This window comes from Cuculus canorus, chromosome 3 (genome assembly GCF_017976375.1).
Source record: "Cuculus canorus isolate bCucCan1 chromosome 3, bCucCan1.pri, whole genome shotgun sequence".
Lineage (NCBI taxonomy): Eukaryota > Metazoa > Chordata > Aves > Cuculiformes > Cuculidae > Cuculus > Cuculus canorus.
The window spans coordinates 122480924-122502218 of NC_071403.1; the positions used below are offsets into that span (position 1 = coordinate 122480924).

Consider the following 21295-nt stretch of genomic DNA (forward strand, 5'->3'; position numbering starts at 1 on the left):
ATCACAAAAGAGATACCTCTCTTCCTCCCCTAAGGATCCTGAACTCCATCATTTTATGGTGTAGAGGCCAAGCCTGCCTGTGCCCTTACATCCTCAATGACACCTTGTTGGTGACTGAGATCCAGCAGAGCACCTTTCCTTGTTGGCTCCTTTATCACTCGGAGGAGGACGTTATCAGCACTGCACGCCAGCAGCCTCCCGGGTTATCGATGCCCTGCTGTGTTGTCCCTCCGGCAGACATCGGGGGGCTGAAGGGCTTGCAAACACGAGACCGCTGCCATCTGCCTGTAGGAGACCCCATCCCCTGTTCTTCCCGCCGGGCAGCCTACAGCAGACACCGCCAGGTCACTCAGACTGGTTTCCTCCCCCAGGAGCTCTCGGCGAGGTCCGTGCACTCCGGCCGTTCTCTCACACAAAGGGCGACTCCCCCTCCTCCTCTCCTCAAAGCTGTCCTGGAAGAGAACGCATCCCCCCGGTGCAACGCTCGAGCCGTAGGCGCCACCCGCGTCATCCCGGTCCGGACCGGTTCGGCGCACAGATCTCCTCGCACGGCTCCGGGTCCTCCGCTCACCGGGACGGAGCCCGCTCGCCGGGAGCGCCAGCCTCTGCCAAGTCTGCTCTTCGCCCCGCATCGCCACCACGCTAATGGTTTGAATCACTCTTTCCCGGTGGCACACGCAGCCCGAGGTCTCCGTCCTGCGGCGGTTTTCCCCGCCAGGGGGCGATGTGCCCCCGCGCGGCCCGGGGCGGGGGGCGCGCCGGCTGCCCGCCCTCTGCCCGCGGGGCGGGGGTTCACCGGCGGGGGTGGGATAAAGGCAGAGCTTCCCACGAAGGAAACACTGGAGAGGAACGAGAGAAAATAATTATTAAAGTAGAGAACCTGAGTGACTGACGGTTTAGAGCAGAAACAGAGCCGCAGACCTTTGGTACGCCGAGGAGAAACGGCTCGGAGCTGCTTTCGGGGACGCGTTCGGTGCGTGCCCGTCGTGTCCCGTATTGCACATCCATCCCCGGCGTGGGAGCAGCCAGAGGTGGTCACTGGGGAGAGAAGGACTCAGCCTCTCCCAAGCACTGAAACCAGGGGCAGAGAGTAAAAGAGCTTCCAAGTCAGAGGGATGAGGCGGTTTTTTCTCTGTCGTTTCATGTGTCACCAGCCACAGGGAGGAGAGTGTCAGAGAAGGTCATGATTTGTACTTCCAGCTCCAGACACTGCAGCAGAATTTGCCTGTGAAGAGTTCTTTTACTCAGTGGCAATCTTGATCTGGTCTTATTTTTGCAGCTCACTGATAATATGGGCTGAGGCAGAGCATTAGCAAATGTCTCCAAGTGAGATATTTCCTTCTTTGCTCCCTTAAGCAGCTGCTGAGGACGGTCTCAGCCACTATGTCAGGGAAAGAACACTTCCCAAAGAGCCTGCTGCTCCTCTTGACTTCGGAGAGAGAAGTGGAGTGCTAGCAGTGCTGGAAAAAACCAGAACGGAACATGCCCGATGTTTAAGGCATGATGTTACCTATTTTGTCTTAAATTCTGCAAGTGTTCCCAGGGATGACTTAGGGAATCACCGAATTGTTAAGGTTGGAAAAGACCTCTAAGCTCACCCAGTCTAACCATCAGCCCAACTTCACCATCCCTACTAATCCATGTGCCAAAGTGCCATGTCTGCATGGTTTTTGAACACCTCCAGGGATGGACACTCCACCGTCTCCCTGGGCAGCCTGTTCCCAAGAGTGCTTGGCCACTCTCTGTACAGAAATCTTTCCTAATACCCAGCCTAACCCTCCCCTGGTGCAACTTGAGTCCATAGCCGCTTGTCCTATTGCTCGTTACATGAGAGAAGAGACCAACCCCCACCTCCCTACAAACTCCTGTCAGGGAGTTGTAGAGAGCAGTAAAGTGCAGTTCTTTGCTTCGTTCTGACTGATGGTAAGACCTACTCTCCATCCAAAATAATTCCTTTTGCTATGAAGTGAACTAAACTCATCCCTGAGACGTATCCTTTCTGTATCAAACATTGGCACTCCACGGCCAAGAGCTCAGGTGGCAAATTTCTGCCTTCTGCCACCGAGCCTGGGCTGCTGAGTGGTTTTTAACAGACACATTGGAAATCATCCTTGGATCCTTCTGGCCACAGGGAGGTGAACTAAAACATCAGCCACTCTTCCTGCAGGAGGATTCAGAGGTCGGACTTTTTTATCAGTGTGCGTTATTTTTATTGGTATGTATAAGCACATAACAACCTGTCATCTAAAATACATAAGCTTTAAACAGATAACAGGTTAGAAATCTTGGTAAAGCCTTCCTTTTCCCTTTCAGGAGCAGAGGGGGGAATGTAGGAGAGTTAAAGAGGCTTGATGTCAAAGGAGGGAGGATGTCAAAGATGCAGCTGGATCCAGATGTTCTGAGTTCCCCTTCAATTCCTTCTTCCCCACATCTCCTCTGTCCTGCTTTATGATTACTGTTCCTGAGAAACGACCAGCTTCTGCTATGACTTTCCTTAATCTTTCTTTCTTCATTCCCTTACCCCCTGAAACATCCTGGGGGAATGTACTGGGACCACAGCCTTCTAGTCCTCTCCCTGCCCATGTTCGGAGCCAAAGATCCTACTTTGTGACTCTGGACAAACCCCCTGGCCCTCGTTCCTCACTCATGCAGAGAGTATGGCAGCAGCACTCCTGCCCCATCCGAGCTGCGCACAGGGGCACTCTGACACACAGCCTTGTTGAAATGTCGCTGTCTCTCTCCTAGAGGACAAGCCATGGCCATGGAGGCGAGTCTCCTTCTCTAAGGAAGGCCCCGGCCCTGGCTGAGCTCGGGAAACCCTCAAACCGGTACTTGGATATCATGGCATGAGAAATCACAGAGCGCTTTGGTCACAGCACCTGCAGCTGAGTCAGCAGCCACATTAGCAGCTCTCTGGCTTCCAGATCCAGCTCTTCCAGCCCTGCTTGGCCTTCAGTCTGTTATTATCCTTTCTAAGCTCATCAGACTCACTCTTTATCTCCCACCGGCTGGCTTTCTTCTCTCTCCCACATCGTGCTCAGACAGACGGTCTGGCTGCATTTCTCTCTGTTCGACTTCTGCTTACAAAACTCTCAGATCCCTCTGCCTGCCCTTGAATCGCAGCCCAGCCTGTCCCGCGCCCTGCTGATAAAGAGACCGTGGGGAAGACATGCAACCTCCCCCCTCCTCCATGGTCTTTTATCGCTCACATTTGGGAGTGACTTTTGCACGACCACCTTTTCTTTTATGTCCCCCACTTCTTTTTGCTGCTTCCTTCAGAGAGAGATGAAAGTCATGTATAATGTCAGTGGAAGGTATTACAAGCCCCACTGTTCCACAGCTGATATATAAGGTCCAACACAAAAAAAAAATGAGACTAACCCTGTAGCTTAGGAACAAAGAGTGGGAGAGGAGAGACAAAGTGATGATTATAGAACATGTCCCAAGCAGTCACAGTGAGACAAGGCTCAGCTTGATCACTCCACTCAATATGAATTCAAATAGAGATGCTTTCTGATCCTCAGTCAGAAAATGTTGTTCAAGAGCAAGCAGAGAGTTTCTTGTGAAACTGAAGAAATCCATGACAGAAACTTTTCAGTTATTGACTGAGGGTTATAGTGAAGAGATCCCAAAGATCAAGTCACTGCTCAAAGCAACCCATTTTTTGTTGGCAGAAGATGTGAAAGCAAAAATGACAGAGGTCTTAGAATCATAGAAACATTAAGGTTGGAAAGGACCTCTAAGATCATTGAGTTTAACTGTCAACCCAAGACCACTGTACATACTAAGCCATGTCTTGAAGTGCAACTTCTACATGGTTTTTGGACACCTCCAGAGATGGAGACTCCGCCACTTCGCTGGGCAGCCTGGTCCAATGCTTCACCACTGTCAGTAAAGAAATTTTCCTAATATCCAATCTAAACCTCCCCTGGCATAACTTGAGGCCATTTCCTCTCATCCATCACTTGTTGCTTGGGAGAAGAGACCAACACTCATCTGGCTCCAGCCTTCTTTGAAGTGGTTGTTGAAAGCGATAAGGTCTCCCCTCAGCCTCCTCTTCCCCAGACTGGAAACAGCTCCTGGTCCCTCAGCCGCTCCCAGAATCCCTGGACTCCAGACCCTTCTCCGGACATGCTCCAGCCCCTCAATGTCCTTCTTGTACTGATGGGCCCAAAGCTGAACCCAGGATTCGAGGTGTGGCCCCACCAGCGCCAAGTGCAGGGGTAGGATCCCTCCCCTGCTCCTGCTGGCCTCTCCATGACTGATCCAAGCTAGGATGCTCTTGGCCACCGGGGCCACTGCTGGCTCACGTTCAGCTGCTGTCAGACAACACTCCAGAACAATAATCTTCAGCAGCTTTTCAGAAAATGATCTGCAGAATTGCTTTATGCTTTGGCAGCATTGTTTGCAGATGTGTGTCGACTCAGAAGGGATCTGTGTTGAGGGTGATCGTAGTGGATTTTCTTTTTTTTTAAATAAAACATGGTACAGGCAGAGTCTCGGGGTTATCGGGGGTCAGACCTTGTACATACACCGTAGAGGTGTTCCAGCCCTCGAACCATTCCCATGGCCTCCTCCGGACCTGTTCCAACAGTTCCATCTCTGCACTCCATCTGTGCTGAGGGGTGAGGGCCTGAGTTAACACTGAGTTTGCTGAACACTGAGTTTATGTGAAAAGCAGGTCAAGGGAGGGGTTCTGCCCGTCTGCTCCGCTCTCATGAGACCCCACCTGGAGCCCCGTGTGCAGTTCTGGAATCCCTGACGTAAGAAGGACATGGACCTGTTGGAGCGGGTCCAGAGGAGCCACAGAGATGATGCGAGGGCTGGAGCTCCTCTGCTCTGAGGACAGGCTGAGAGTTGGGGTTGTTCAGCCTGGAGAGAGAAGGCTGCAGGGAGACCTCAGAGCAGCTTCCAGTGCTGAAAGGGGCTCCGGGAAAGCTGCGGAGGGGCTTTTTTACCGGGGCGTGGAGTGACGGGACGAGGGGGAATGGCTTTAAATTGGAAGTGGGAAGATTTAGCTTAGGAAGTAGGAAGAAATTCTTCACAATGAGGATGGGGAGGCCCTGGCCCGGGTTGCCCAGAGAAGTGCCCTGCCGGGGCTGTGCCGGGGCTGTGCCGGGGCCGTGCCGTGCCGGGGCCGTGCCGGGGCCGTGCCGGGGCTGTGCTGTGCCGGGGCCGTGCCGGGGCTGTGCTGTGGCTGTGCCGGGGCTGTGCCCGCGCTCGCGCCGCCGTTGCCGCGGGGACGGGGTCGCTCGGCGCTGCCGGGAGCGGCGCTGCCATGAACGGGGAGCGGCGCCTGCCCCTCCTGCCCGGCTGCTCCTTCGGGGACCCCACGGTGAGACCCCGGCCCCCCTTCCCAGGGCACACGCCCGTCCCGGGGACCCCATCCCTGCTTTCATCCGGGACCCCCCTGCTTCCTTTTCCATGGATTGCCCCCTTCCCACAGCACACCCTCGTCCTGGGCACCCTGCCCTCTTTCCCAGGGGACACCCCCATCCCGGGGACCACATCCTCATGGGACAGCCACATCCTGGAGAACCCCGTCCCACCTCCCATGGGACACCCCCATCCAGGGGAACCCCATCGCCACGGGACATCCCCATCCTGGGGAATCCCCTGCTCCCGTTCCCACAGGATGCCCCCATCCCTGGGAACCCCATCCCCAGAGGACACCCCCATCCCAGGGTTCCCCCTCCCATGGGACACTCCCATCCCAGGGAACCCCATCCCCATCGGACGCCCTCATCCGAGACACCCCCATCCAGGATCCCCCTGCTTCCTTTCGCATGGGATGCCCCCATCCCAGGGTACCCCCTGCTCCCCTTTCCACAGGGCACCCTCATCCTGGGGATCCTGCCACCCCTCCCATGGGACACCTGCATCCCAGGAAACCCCCTGCTCCCCTTCGCACGGGACATCCCCATCCCAGAGAGCCCTGCTCCCCTTCGCACGGGATGCCCCCATCCCTGGGAACCCCATCCCCACGGGACGCCCCCACCAATGGCCAAGCAGGTCGTTGTTTCACAGTAAGGTGAAGGTCCAGTCTTTTGGTAATGGCGTCCTGGGCCCCAGCGGTGGCTTTGCGGCGCTCCTCAGGGCCCAGTGAGCGCTACCCATCAGCTCACTCCGCCTCGGTTTTCCACTCTATAGAAAGGCATCACAATAGTTGCTTTCCAAGTGAGTGCTGAAAAGTGCTGGAGAAACCTTCTGTGTTGCAATAAGACAGAGCTGTTATTGCTTAGTGCTCATGTGACAGAGAAACAGAGACGCCGAGAGGGGGACGGCTGGTGTGTGAAACGTTAGAGACCGGGCAAAAAAGAAGGACTTAATTCAGTGAAATTTCTTCAGATGCAGACTGGCAGCAACTGGGATGAGGAGTTCACATTCTAGATCTTCCTTTTCAAATTGACACTGGTCACCAGATACTGTGAGATGTTGCCTGGCAGCCACGCTCCCCTGGGGGAGCCATGAATTCATGAGGTGTTTTCTGTGGGCCCTCAAAAGCCTGTGCGCTGCTGACAAACACTGATATTGCCCAATTTAAAGACAAAGTTCTTGATTTTCCTTTAATAACACTGCTTTCCCTCAGTGTATATTTAGCAGCAAGAAATGTCAGTTCTGAGGCAGAGCTGATGTTTGGAAGACATTCTGCTAGCACGTCTTCAGTGAATTCTCTTGTTTTCACCTGACCCCGTTCTCCTGACTGGTCTCTCGGCAGCGTTGCAAGATCTGTAGTACCAGTTTAAAGAAAAAACAGGCAATTAGGTGAAATTCAAGTGGGACCTTGAAATTATAAGTAAGATTAGAGGCTTAACCATGAGGAGTGAGGAGGGGGGTGGAGAAGAAGTGGTCCACGTGCCTGAGGCTGGACTGGCTCGAAATCTCAGTCTGGAAAAGGAGCTGAAGCTTATTCCTTCAGTGCTAGAAATGACAAAAGGCAAGGTAAAGTCAGGGATTTTATTATCAAGGGCTCACAGTTTCTCCTGCTTTCTTGGGAGCATTAAGTGTTAAGAGCCCAGTGGGGCCAGGCAGGCATCACTTCTAAGGCTTTCAGGACTGCAGGTGAGGTTCCAGGCATGGTGGACTGTACAGTCCAGCTTGGTTTCACTTGGGTCCAGTCCTGTTCTTCAGTGGTGAAGAACAGGACTGGGCTGAGAGAGACCAGGTCCTGTTCACACCTCTGGCATTCCCTTGTTTTGTGTCCATAAGCAAAGCAGGGGCCCTCCTGCGCCACCTGAATGATTATTTAGCTTGAAGCATTGGCTGGCATGAGGCAGGTGGCAAAGGTAGGTGAAAGGCTTCAAGAAGCTCAAAATCAGTATTAAACGAACAGAAGAAATAGCAGATGAATCCTATAGGCAGTGTTATGCAGTGCTCACAAAGACAGAATTCTTCTCATCTTATCAGACTTCTCATTAATCTCCAATTATAGAGATTTACACTGTGGTTGTGGTTATTTACTGTGTGACCTCTGTGTGGTCTGTGGAGAGAGGTGGTGAAACAGCTCACATGCTTTGGTACATTTCATAATTTCAGTTCTGTGAGCATGACACACCTTGATTTAGCCCAGAGAAGAGAATCCCATGAGTATCAGCCCCCGGAGAAGGTTAAGAAAACAAACAGTGACAATGGAAAACCCATGGGGTGCACGGAGTGATAGTCAACGAAGCACTGTAAGGCAATAACAAAGTGGGACCCCACGGTGCTCTGTGCTGCCACAGCACAAAAAGCTTGTGAGATAAATACTAAGGCAGATAAAGTGCTGCCACCCCATTCTAGGCACCGAGAGCGATGGCAAGAGGGAAGTTAGGTGGTTTAAGCTCTTGGGGGATCTGTGCCAGTGCTAGGATTCGTGTTCACTCTGATGCTTTGTTTCCCCATTTTTTTTCAGCCTACTTGATCCAAATGTAAAACATGATTGTAAATAACTGCTCCAGCAGGCTGTGATTAAATGCAGGGGGGCGTGCTGGATATTACACTCTTTTACTGTTTTGCTGTGCTTTCAGTAGCCATATTTGCTGAGTGCGTGTCGTATTTTAGCAGCTGGGTTTCCTTCCACAGAAAACCTCTTTTCATCGGTCCCACACGCTGGGCTACAAAAATGGATATGCCTTTTCTCGGCTGCCAACAGCGGGGATTGGCGGGGAGCGACTCTACGTGAATCAGCTTTCCAAAGCTGAATTAGATGAATTGTCCAGCAAGAGGCTCGCGCTGACCTATGGGCAAATCAAGAGGGCTCCACCTTCCAGCTTCATTCCAGCATACGTGGCTTTGGACAAAAAGGTATAAAGAAGCTTATTCCAGGAATATGGCTGGCCAAGTTCAGAGACATAAACAGTCAGCTCCAGGGTTCACGGGTCGGCATGCAGCAGTTTTCAGATGCCACAGCCCTTAGTCAGAGACAGCTGAACCCCCAGCTGAAAGAGGCTTTCTTTGCTTGGGAGGAGGATTATAATACGTAAACGATGTAAGACATTCCCCGCAAGTTATGCTAGAGTGTTTCCAGCGGGTGGTGGAAAAAGACGTTTGTTGAACTCTGAAAAGCCTCAGTTTATAACAGTCGCCCTGTAAACCACAGCCTGGCCTTCTGTCTCCAAAACCCTCTTGAGATTGTAACTGAGCTCAAACAGCAAAAGGCAGTCCGCAATGGGGATCCTGTCAGACTGTTCTGCTGTGGTTTATCGATTTACGCTTGTGTCTGTCACCACAGCGTGTTGCAGCCCCTACTCCTCCAGTTGGTGCGTCACATCTTGATGAACGTATTGGACGAGGAGGTGTCTGTGTGTCTGCTTTGAGCAGTTCTGAGCTAACCGTGGGTTTTCAATGTGCCGGTCGCACAGGCTGTGACGTGGCGAGCACAGCCACCGTGGACGGAGCAGTCGCTGCAGAGCATGTAAGGCTTCGCAGACCCGAGCGTGTGCAGGGGTCTGGGCGCTGCCAGGCAGCCCTGGCAAGGTAGCCTGTAGCCAACTCTCAGCCCGTCTGTGAGACAGCCTGGGGAGCAGATGTGCTGTGATAATTACTGAAGCTATCCCTTCAGAGTAATGTAGATTTGCCATTTAATCTGTCGCATTCTTCTCTGCCCCTTCATTGCAAACAGAGCAGCAGCAGGGCCGCCTGTGCTGCTGGGGGACCCACAGTCCCTTTTGAAGCACTTTGCTAACGGGTAGGAACTTGCTGGCTTTATCGTCACTTAATTACCCAGGCCTCTGGGGTGATGCAGGCTGGGTGTGCAGGGCCTGATTGGCCCGCACTCCTCTTAGGGGCAACGAATGATCTCAGAGGGAATACTCCCCATAGTTCTGCCAAGCCCAGGAACTGGGACTGACTGGCTGATCTGTCTCCTTGGTTTTCCAGCAGAGATAAGCATTTGCTGTCAGTGCTGAATAGATGTGACTTCAGATGACCACGAAGATTCTAAAATCTACAGAAGTGGTTGAATTCTTTACTAAAATCTGATAGCTTCCCTAAATTGGGGCCTGCAAAGCTGACAATAGAAGGTTACATGATTCAGAAAAATAGATTATTGCCAGTCGCCTGGCAACAGGTGAAACAGTGGGTGATCGAAGAGGAGAAAGGAAAAGGCTGCATTTTTACACCTGTCTTATGCATCCCAAATTTGCCAAAGGCAGGTCTTTGCCAAAGAGCCCTCACAGGGTCTCTGCTATCAGTCACAGATTACGCTGCAGTTGGCTTTGATGATTTTATAGTTACAATCCAGTAACTTTGCACTGCCAAAGCACGTTACAAACAAATTCTTTGTCTTAAAGGACTCATGGTGGTGTTAAAATTGTTTCTCTCTCTCTCTCTCTCTCCGTTTGGGGTATGTCCCCTTTGGCAGGTTTTGAAGTTCAATGCCTATTTTCAGGAAGACGTTCCTTTCTCCGCCATGGAGCAATACCGGGTCCGCCAGGTGGCTATCTATTACTATTTGGAAGATGACAGCATGTCCGTCATTGAGCCTGTTGTGCAGAACTCTGGTCTTCCTCAAGGCAAACTTGTCAGACGCCACCGGGTGCCCAAGAATGACCATGGGGATTATTACCACTGGAAAGATCTGAATCGGGGCATGAACATCACCATGTATGGCAGGACATACCGCATAGTGAACTGTGACCCGTTCACACAGGTGCGTTGCTTATACCGGGAGCACTGATGCAGAATCCAGGGACTTAGACATGGTCAGACTTGTTAGAGTCTAGCAGTCTTTTAGAATAAGGTTGCTTGCAATCTTTCCTTTTGCTTTTTGTGAAGACTTCTTTCTTCAGATCAGTGGGGAGTTCAAGATATGAATTTTCTATGGGCTTATTAATTGCTCAGCATTTTTGTCCCAGGGCTGCTGAGAGTCCATCCATTGCCCTCAGGATTTCTCCTTGTAACATAAATTCTAAGTTCACTTCTGTGTGTACAACGGCTTACCTGCTTAAAGTCCAGGTGAAATACTGTGTGTATGTGAAAGGGAAATTACTGATTTTCTTTTCTGACTTCATACTCCTCTGTTAAGAACAGGGGAAGGGAATGCAATCAGTAGCTCTGCACCCATCTACAGCCCAATCAGACGAGTGGTCGCAGTGTGGGGGCTGAGAATCATGGTATGAACTGACCTTTCTAAGAGAACTTACTCATCGCCTGCTTTTCTATTTCTGGCTATTTCTGTACCAGTAAATGAAATAATAACAATCCACTAACAAGTAATAACTAATATCAGTATAATAGTATCCTGTTAGATTGTCCCCAGCGTAGTCTCAGCCCTGATCAACTACTATTTTTCCAAGCCATTCCCAGGAGCAGCTGAGGAGTTAGGGTGCTCCAGGGACCATTCCAAATAGGTGAGTTACGTGCAGCCAATGTATCCTGGTGGCTGAGACAGCTTAGATGCAGGTTTTCCCTTGCCAGTTGGCCTCAGTGCCCAGGAATGTGCCCAAGCATGTATCGTGTATTGGTGTATACATGGCTGTTGAGAACATGTGGGCCCAATTCTGCTGGAACTGGTTGGCTGTTAAATTCAGTTCACAACAGATAAAAAGTTGGTTCTCATGTTAATGTTGGGTGGTTGATGGAAAACATGAAATGAGCTGCTTGGGTCTACATCTCAAGGCCACTACTCTATTTATCATAGTATCACAGTGTAGTAAGGGTTGGAAGGGACTTTAAAGATCATCTAGTTCCAGCCCCCCTGCCATGGGCAGGGACATCCTACTAAATCAGGCTGCCCGAGGCCCCATCCAACCTGGCCTTGAACACCTCCAGGGATGGGACAGCCACAACTTCCCTGGGCAATCATCAACTGGCATCCTCCAGACCAAAAAACTAGTGAGTTTGAAAGTGTGAACCTGCCTTATGAGTCTAGGGTGATCTTGCATGCCTGTTGGAAGTGTTTGCATAAAAGCTTCCTGGGCTGAATGTTTTCATGAGCTCCTTGGGTTCTGGTTAACATAAAAGAGACCAACTGACAGTTATCCTCCTTTGAAAGCCTGAAGGCTCGGGAAAACTGCGCTCAAGAGAAATTTGAGTTAGGATGCTAAGGACAGGACTACTCTGAGTAATTAAAGGGCAAGCAAAGCTAAAAAGAAGCTTAAACAGAAACATTTTCTATTATATTTGCTCTTGCAGTAGAACTAATACTCCTGCAGTCTGCTTGTCTGTCAGGAATAAACTTGCAGTGTCCTGACAACAATCATCCCATCTGTAATCTCTAGTTGCCTTCAGAACTCACAGCAGCATTAATGCCTTAAATGACCTCTGTAGGTGTTCCTGGAGAGCCAAGGCATCGAACTGAACCCTCCAGAGGAAATGGCTTCTGACCCTTACACAGAATCGCGCCGGATACCCATGCGTGAGTTCATCACACCCTCAGATTTCCACAAACTCAAACAGTTCTTGACTTACGACAAGCAGGTGAGGAAACTGGTGGTGATTCCCCATGTTACAGCCCATATGTGTTATCGAAACCTGAATCTTGTGAGTGTCTGCAGTCTTGCTTGTTCTAAAAGATCTCAGCCTGCCGAACAGACTTCAGATTCGCTCCTTGCTTGGCTTTAGTGAGAAACAAAACCTTTTATGTTTTTCTGGGCTTTGTGCCTTGTAAACAGCTTCTCTTTTGTGGCAGATCCTAATCTCTAGATCCTCCATTTCTCTCTCTCACTTTCTGTTGGGATGAGATAAGCCACGTCTCTCGGGAAGCTAGCGGCTAGGTGCAGTCTGTGACGAGAGGGCGTGCTGCCCCCATGCCTCCCTCCCCCACAAAGCATCAATGCCAGGAGCCAAAGGGGACAATTTCAGACAAATACAACTGCCACTTGCTCTGACTGAGTTCTCCCTGTGCACATGGTTGACTAACACTCTCCTTGCTCCCCTGATTCTTCTTTTTACCTAGCACAACATAAGAAACCCTACAGAAGAAGATCAACCAGGGCCAGGACACAGGCTGAGTTCTGCGTGTCACCCCCGGCCAGCTCTGACTCAAACTTTTCCTGGCCATCAGCAAGGTGTGAGCACAGGCAGGATCATACGTAGCTGCTGTTTTGAGGGGAGCAGACAGTTTTGCTGAGTGGATACAGGCTGGACCGTGCCTGCCATTTTCCTGCCAGTTCAGTTTCAATGACCCAAGGCATTAAAAGTTGATATTTCCACTAGGCTGAAGTGGAGTCTGCAGTGAATGCAGCCTCCTCAGCTGCCATGTGCACGCCCCTCTGCCTTCCTCAGCATGAGAGCAGTAAAGAATTGGCCATGAAACCTCCAGGAGGTTTAAGAGTCAAAACAAGATTCTGTCCTGCTGCATTAAGTTTAATTATAAAACTCGCTTCCTTTAGGACTGCTTCCCTACCCATTCCTGGGAAATTATTTTCTGCTATTCTTTAATCACTTCCCCTCCATTTTTTTTCTCATGCTTCCTGCACTAAATTTCTTGTGTTGGTATCAACCATGCTCTCTCACTTGCTAGGCCTGTCCAGCTCTGGTGGTGCCTGCTGCCCTTCCCTCTGCTGCCTCAGCAGCTCATCCATTCCATGCCCATAGTACAGGAGCTTGGTTCTTCTGTGCCTGGCAGAGAAGATTGCTGAGATGCTGTCGATCACCCGAGCCATTTTGACCCACTTCATTTGGATAAAGCATGATTATTTTCCTCTGGCTCTTTCTTCTCCACCCTAGGTCCTTCGCTTCTATGCCGTTGGGGATGACACTGACAATGCCTTTGGTGAGAATCGATCTTACATCATCCATTACTACTTGGCAGACGACACAGTGGAGGTTCGGGAAGTCCACAAGCAAAATGATGGCAGAGACCCATTCCCAGTACTGATAAAACGCCAACGCTTGCCCAAAACCTTTGTGGACCAGATAAGTAAGTTTAGATTGGGCAGCACATCAATCTGTGCTGAGCTTCTGCTGGGTAGATACATGTGGTGGCTGTGTCAGAGGTACAGTGAGTCTGCAGAATTTTTGCTGAGAACACTCCGAGTGTCATACATTTGGGGTGAAAGAAAAGTTCCTTAAATGTTCACTAAATTCTGGGAAAGAGTGGCAGGATAGCCATACCACAGCTACCTGGATCTATTATACAGCTTGCTTTTGTACCCCTTTTCACTAGCAAATTTTAACATCTACTGGATTGATTTATTCCTCCTTTTGCTCCCTTGTCTTTAGAGACGTTCCCAAGTTGTGTGCTCGAGATCTCTGACCAGGAGGTGCTTGTATGGTACACAGCTGAAGATTTTGCTGTCGGCAAATCTACCACCCTCCTTGGCCGCACCTTCTTCATCTACGATTGTGATGAGTTCACACGAAACTTCTATCGTGACAAATTTGGCATCACAGACTTCCAGGTGGTGGAGTTAAAGAAGAAACCACTTGAGGAGGTTCCAAAGGTACTGCAAACAGTTCTCAAAGGAAGAGAGAGGGGAGGAAGCAGTCAGTATAAGCTCCTATAGTAAAATACAGGTTCAGCTTAGTAAGAACGTAAACAAGTTCAGCTTAAAGTAAAGAACAAATAACTTGAAAAAGACAAGGCAAAAGTGGTCATAATCAATATAAAAATGAAAGTCTTCTATTGATTTCTAGTACTATGAAGGACAAAACATTTGTTAATAGTGATAGGAAGAACTCTGGTTATGTCTGTGCTAGAAAATTAAACAGTGTCAGTGTTTGGTTTTGGCTGGGAAGCCAGCTGGCACAGACTGGCTGCACTCATGCTGCTAAACACTCCCTCACACTCCAGAACAGGGTTGCAAAGTCCAAATTGCCTACTTGGGATGGCCACAGCCCTTGTTACCTCCCGCCCTGAGCCTAGGAAATGTTCCGAGTGCTAGCTGGCCTAGACCACAAATGTGGTGGTGATTAAATTAAGTGTGACCGTACAGATAGAGTTCCTTTGAACAGGCAGTTTTAGTTGTTCCTGTAGCCATAATCTCTTTAGTCAGACAATTACCTGGCGTTCTGAATTTCAGATTTTCTTAATTCTCTTAAATATTTTCCATAGGTATAGGGTCCAACACATGGCCAGGTTAGCAGCAACTCTGCTGGGCAGAGTCATAGCTTATTGCTCCCTGGTGACAGATTTCTTTCCAAACAGCTGGTTTCCAATAAGCTGTCTTGCAGACATTGTTTTATTCTTAGTTTCAGCTGTTTACACTTGATCTCTCTTGTGGATGCAGGTAATTCCTCCTTATAATGGTTATGGCATCCCTGAAGACTCTCTTCAGAACTGCTTTTCTCTGTTTCCAAAGCCTCCCAAGAAAGATGTAGTTAAGATGTTTGAGAATGATAGTAAGGTGCTGCGATACCAGGTGACCCTGGTAAGTGCTTTGTTTTGATGGTATAGTGCCAGCTTATGCTGAAGGGTCAGGAGGGTGGGAGGAACAGCTTGCTCAGACAAGGCCGTTGGCAAACCCTCCTCTGCTCTGGTGGGAAAAGAGAGTTCCCCAAGCCAGCACGAGTGCCCCTCGGGGGATGCCGCTCGGTTATTGTGTACTTGCTGTGACAATAAGTAGCACGCAAAGGTAATAAAAAACAAGGCCAGAAAGTAGAAAACAGACATGCTACAAACCATGGCCATTTATGGAAAAACTCCCACCGCCACGAGCGCGTGACAGATGGCCCCAGCTGAAGCAGCATCGCGGCTGGGCACCGCGCCGCAGCCTACCTCCCACCGCTGCCACGAGCCAGGGCTTGCTGCCCCTCTGCGGCTGCTCTCCCAGCACCTGTCCTGCTCCAGGCCGGTCCTGGCCGCAGCGCCCAGCGAGGGGCTGTGCCAGCAGAGGACAGCACAGAAGCCGGGGAGTCCGAGGGATGGTGCTTTCCACCCACGACAGCAGCGCTCGGGCTCTGGCCTCTGTGCCAGCGCTACAGCTGGTTTACGCAAGGAGCCGCTGGCACGTCCAGCAGCAGAATGGCATTTCCTGCACTGCCTGGTGCCTGCCTTCTCCAAACACTCAGGGGGAATCAGAGCTGCGTTCTTTTCCTTGGTGTGCAGGAGTTCCTGAAGGTCACAGCTGACAAGTTCAGATCCACGGAATTTTAAGCTAAGCAAGCAAACCAACTGGTGTGTTAGGGCAGTGTCTGCCTGTGACCAAGAGCTGGAAGCAGCACCAGCCTCTCTCTGGCAGTCATTATAATGAAAGATATAACTTTAATACTGAATTTTATGGCCGGTCCCTCTCTATGATGAATCATTCCATATAGGATATTCCTTTCTTTTGGATTACTCAGTCTGTGGAAACACTGAGTATACGTGGTCACTGCAGCCCAGATTCTGCTTCCATTATAGCCTGACTAGAGCAAGTAACCTTTGAAATTAAGCTGCTTAATGCTCTCTAGGGTTCTGTTATGCTCTGTCAGCGTATCTGTAGTTTTTGGCCTCCACAAAGCACTTTGTGTAGTCAGATATAAAAGAAAACTTTGAGCTCCGGGTTCCTGAGTGGGCTATGAGGTGCTCCTAAGCATCTCAGGAAAGAAAAACCTGGTTGAAATGTTCTTTTAGAAAGCTACTACCTTTCCTCTAGGAATCACCAATACCTATGGACAGAAAGCGTCATTTCATCCTCTCATATTTCCTCTCCAATGACATGATCAGCATCTATGAACCCCCAGTTCGTAACTCTGGCATCACTGGAGGAAAGTACTTAGGCAAAACCAGAGTCCCCAAACCAGGCTCCACTCCAGACAATATCACGTACTATGAGCCGTCTGATCTCGCCATCGGTTCCACAATTGAAGGTAAAACCCAGTCTGGATTGGTAGCATCCTCTAAGCTCTGGTGTTTGGTGTGTGCTCTGATATGTCCTTTCTTGCATGGATGGTGTGTATACTTCCCTTCACTCAAAAGGTTTGCTCCTTCTGGCTCTCATCACACATGAGTTTCCAGCTCACCAGCTGATGTACATCAGCACAACTCTGTTCTTGTCAATGTTTGGACCTTTGGCATAATTAGGAAATGAGCTCTGTCCTCCCTCCACAGTACGTGTTTGGTTTCTGTTTTGGGACCTTGCAGGATTCACAGGGTTAAAGCTCTGCCAGATGGCTCCCGGTAGCACAGGCCTAGCTTGTAAGGAAAATAAATGTAATACTGAAATATTAGAAACACAACAGTGCTAACGGGAGGAGTCATCGCAGGCCCGAGCACAGGGCCTTTGCTCTCAGCAGCTGCTTTGCTTTCAGCAAAACTTTTTTGAGTCAGTGGAACTGTTCTCAGCTCAAACAAACAGCAGAGCTCACTCGAACCCGAGCCACGAGAGAGAGAAACCAGGCTCTCTCCTGGGTGATGAAATGACTTACTTATGCTGAAAGGCGAGTAACACTGCTTTCTTTGATGCCTCTTCCCTAGTGTTTGGCCACAGGTTTGTTATCACCGGGGCTGATGAATATGTGCTTAATTATATGGAGAGCAATGCAGAGCATTTCCCTGCAGCTACACTGCAGTCCCTGAGGGATCATTTTCGCCCACGGCAGGTGTCAAAGGAGACTGCCAACAGGTAGGCTTCAAAGGATGGCATTGTGGAGCTACATCGGACTCGGGGGTGACAGCTAAGGGCATTTCCAACAGCCTCCATGGGCTCCAGCCTGCTGTCCAAGGGCTGCTCAGATGATTATTCAGTTCTAAGAGCCTGTGTCCGGACTCATGCAGAGAGGGACAGTTGTGTGCAATGTAATGTTGCGGCTGCCGCTCACCCAAAACCCTCGTTGGACTGCTCTGGCTCAGCCAGAGAGGTACTCGCAGCTAACCTGACACCGTTATCAGCAGTTAACTGGGACGGATGCTGCTAGCAGTGTCTGCATGAGCTGCTAGACAGCCGCAGGCTCAGTGGAGAGCTGGTGGAGTCTTTTTTTCTGACATTGCTCTGGCTATGCTTATCAGCCCATCAGACCCTACACCAGATCCTCTTTTTTAGCTGTCTGGACCCATTTTGAGTGACCCGATAACAACCCTGTTACCTCACACTTTGGAGTCAGTATCACTGTAGTTCAGGAGCTCTGGCTGAAACCAGAGTTGCATACGTTACCTGGGACCTTATGGAACACCCAAGGAAACACTCCTTGTCCCAGAATACCTGCAGAACAAAGGGTTCACCAGGGAAATGCCCTGCAAAGGAAAAACAGTTTACCTAATGCTCCAAGATGAAGACTGAGCTAGGTCTCCAAGATGAGATGAACTTGCCATAAAAACTGAGCGCTCCAAAACACAGTCTGGCCTGTCATAGCAGGCAGCCAGCCTGCAAGTGTAACAGCAAGGCTGCCGCAAGTAGATTTTACATGAAGTCCCATTCTTTCTTCTGCAGTGCCCTCCCCACACTTGGCATCACCAAGCAGGAACTGGAAGAATTAATTCCACAGGTTCAGGAAGAACTGAAGCTCCATAAGTCCTTGAACAACAAGAACATCTGGGAGGCGTTTCTTCAGTGCGACAAGGATGGCTGTGGCATCCTGGACAAAGCACAATTCTTAGCCCTTTGCGACAGCCTGAGTGTGCCGACCAGCGCCATTCTGGTTCACAAGGTCAGAAGGAAGGGGTGCTGTGTATATTTAATTCCCCTCCTATAGCTCTTCCAAGGGAGCTCTTCTACAAACCAACCTTAGCCAGGCGAGATCAAAAGCTGCTCCACCCTACAAAGGGGAACAGCTTCAAACAAAAGGCAAGAGTCCCAGTTCAAAAGGGCCTCTGAGCTATTGGACTGAGCCCATCTCTTAAAGGAGATAATAATTGCTGTCCTCTAAGTTAAGGGAAGAATTGTTGCAGGTTGCCCCCTAAATGAGCAGCCTAGTGTTTGGCTGTGCTGTTATGTGAAGCCTGAAAACATCTGCTGGCTCAGGTCTCGGGGATGAGCAGAAGAGGTTGTGTATCACAACAGAGGTCAGGTACGGGCTGCTGCAGAGCCCGAGTGTCGTGACTTAGGCACACCTGGGCTGCAACAGGGATGACTCTGAGGTGCTTAGAAATGAGCTTTAGGAAAGCTTAGAGACATTCTGGATTGAACAGCATCAGAATTAAAGATTTGAGAATTAAGTATTGTACCAAAAAGAAATCAGAATCACAAGCACTTTGCTATCCCCACTAGAACACTTGCTGGGCTGGTTGGGCACTCTGAACAACAGCAGACTGAGGTCACAGTCTGCAGAGCAGAAAACGTGAGGGAAACTGAAGGGAAACACTCAAGCAGTGGGGATGGAGGATCCTTTCCGGAATGCAGCTGGCAAGGATGCATTCTTAGTGCAATGTGCTGTGCAGTAGGTTAGTAGCCAATAAAGGCAGACTCAGAGTTTAAAGAAATCTACAAACCAGAAGGAGTACTGACATTGCTAAAAAAACCCAAAACACTTCCTAACCCATCCGGCTGTGAGCCATGGTTAGAAGGGTACGCATGCAGGTTATTGGGTCTCTGCATGTACACTGCATAAATGCCTTTGATCAGCACCAGTGGATTCGCTGCACCAGAGTTCATCGGGACCACTCTGCCCTGAAGAATTTGCAGTGCAATGTGGGGATGGTCCTTCCTGTTCTCACTCTCAGAATGAGAGATGAAGTGACGTCCCCAAAAGCACGTGGGGAACCTGTAACAATTGAGCCTGAACCTCCGTGTTTGAATCTCCATCTAGAACCTAAATGCTGAACGCATGCCTCTTCTCTCCTAATAAGTGTGCTCAGCGCCCTTGGAAGCGTGGCGGTGCTGGAAATCACACACGTGGCAGAGAGAACTCCTGGCTGGTTTGGAGAGGAGCACAGCTGTCAGTCACACAAGAGCAGCCCTAGTAAATCTGTCTCCAGGCAACAAGGGGAAGAAGAATCCCTTCAAGGAACTGTGATATTAGACCTTTTCCATCTCCCTGGGTGTCAGAAGGAGATTAGTTATGCAATTAAAGAAACAGAAGCCCTCTTTCTTGCCTTTAAGCACACAAAGGCTATGGCTCTGTAACACAGTGCAGCGTCAGGCCCGGATACCAGAACTGGCTCATTAGTAGGGCTGTCGCTGAGCTCAATTATCTGTGGCTCCACTTTATGCCTTAGGCACACACTGAAGTGACACCAGTGAGCGGTAACTGGTCAGATATGCTGCTCCCATCCCACTTTCAGCAGGAATTTCTATGGGGTATTGGAAAGATTTTCTGTGGCCTACGTCAGTCTGTGGCCACACTTTATTTTTTGTGGATCTACCCTGACTGTGATGATATTTAGAAGGTAACTGGGATTAAACTAAAACACTTTAACTCTTCTCCTGGCCTAGATTAGTATCCTCTATAAGCATTCAAGGCTGCCTGGGATTCAAGACTACTAAGGTGGAAGGCTCTTCCACCCAGGGAAATAAGATCTGCTCTGTCACTCAAGGAGTACTTCTAGGCATTTTCCCCTAAAAACATAAATTTGCATCTTCTTCCAACTCTATGTCATTTTATTTTTTTTTCCCGCAGCTGATTGACCTGTGTTCCTGTGGAGAAGACAAGATAAACTACCACATCTTCCTTAGAGCCTTCCCCTTGTGACCTTCCCCGACAAGCCAAAGAACAAGACCAACAATAAAATTCTTGGCTGAGTTGACTTTAAGACACTGTGCTTTAAAAAGGATGCTCTAGTCTTCACCCTCGCTTCACTCAGTCTCTCCCTTCTCTTCTCACTACAGACAACTAATTTCATCCTTACTTTGTTAACTTTTCCCTCCAAACCTCTCCCTGCCCTTTCAGCTACCACTAAACTCAACTTCACAACTGCTGGATATGGAAATGAAACTCACATGAGAAAGAACTTTGGAGAACCAAAGTCACGTTCTCCTGTTGCTCTCTCAACTTTTTAACCCAGTACAGCAAGGCTTGCTAGAGCTAAAGGTCTCTAGAGCCTGGACAGAGAACCACTCCAGATTTCTCTTGCAGAGTAAAAAGGGGCCTTTCACTGTCAGGCAGCAAAGACTGCCAGTTTAAATTGTTATTTGCAATGCAAGGAGATCCAAGAGCACTGCCATGGACCACAACTAACTCACCTTTGATAGTCTGAAGGTAAGCAAGTCATGCATGGCTGCTATAAAAAGTGTTAATAAATCTGCTTTAAAACAAGTACCTCATGGATGGAATAGCTGAGGATTAAAGTGAGGGGAGAAAACACCACAAAATTGAGATTCCAGGATTACCTGAAATGGAGTTTAGCACTCACGTAGTCATGGAGATAGCAGGGCTCTGCACACAAATGTGCTGGCAGCAGCTCTGCATTTTTGAACAGATGGTTGGGAGAATGGTTTTAGGACTGAGATGCTATTGAAACCCACCTGATGCAACCTGTCATCTTAGCAGGCAGGCCCAGTGAAAAAGGAAAACTAGAGGTTGGCATAGCAAGAGTTATGACACTTGCGCTCCACTCAAGAGTCACGTCTTCATCTCACCATGAAGGTAAACGTGGCAGGGACCTTCTCGCCCCAAATGACACCTGCCAGGTCTTGCCATCAAACACACACACAAACAGCAGCTTATCGCACATAGCCGAGAGCAGAGCTCCTCAGAACAAAACACTTATTTAAATCAGCTCCTGTGCTGTGAATTCCCATTTCCCTTCAAACAGCTGAGTCTCCACATGACTGCTCCCTCCCATCTCCCCTTGTTCAGAAAGGACATCGCTCTTCCCTTCTGAGCCCATTTTGTGCTGCTGCTCGCTCCATCCAAGAACTGCTACTTCTCTCTCTTGTCCACTTTGGATTTCAAAGCACCGCTCAGCGTCACATGAGGTGTCTTCCAAGCAGCAGCTGACAAAGGCCAACTGCGGAAAGCCACCCTATCCAGCTTTTCCAGAGACCAAAAGCTTAAGAGATGAAATCGCTGGAGCTGT

The 21295-nt window shown here is 49.6% G+C and overlaps 1 protein-coding gene across 2 annotated transcripts; it reads left to right on the forward strand.

The window, feature by feature from the left end:
• The first annotated feature begins 5180 nt into the window (after nt 1–5180).
• EFHC1 (EF-hand domain containing 1) lies at nt 5181–21179 on the forward strand. Of its 2 annotated transcripts, none has more exons than XM_054063240.1 (11): nt 5181–5335; nt 8062–8283; nt 9869–10129; nt 11749–11898; nt 13150–13342; nt 13645–13865; nt 14652–14792; nt 15999–16212; nt 16820–16967; nt 17772–17988; nt 19897–21179. In XM_054063240.1, exons 1-11 carry the CDS (start codon nt 5279–5281, stop codon nt 19966–19968), a joined length of 1896 nt encoding a protein of 631 aa, XP_053919215.1. In that variant the 5' UTR covers nt 5181–5278; the 3' UTR covers nt 19969–21179. The 2 variants fall into 2 exon arrangements, with proteins under 2 accessions (XP_053919215.1, XP_009566498.2); XM_009568203.2 differs by having other exon boundaries at nt 9842–10129; nt 19897–21178.
• Nucleotides 21180–21295: the final 116 nt, after the last annotated feature.

Coding starts and splice junctions, on each gene's coding strand:
- EFHC1 (XM_009568203.2), top strand. CDS start 5,279: ATGAACGGGGAGCGGCGCCTGCCCCTCCTGCCCGGCTGCTCCTTCGGG. Junction 13,866..14,651: donor CACTTGAGGAGGTTCCAAAG/GTACTGCAAACA, acceptor TTGTGGATGCAG/GTAATTCCTCCTTATAATGG. Junction 16,213..16,819: donor CATCGGTTCCACAATTGAAG/GTAAAACCCAGT, acceptor CCTCTTCCCTAG/TGTTTGGCCACAGGTTTGTT.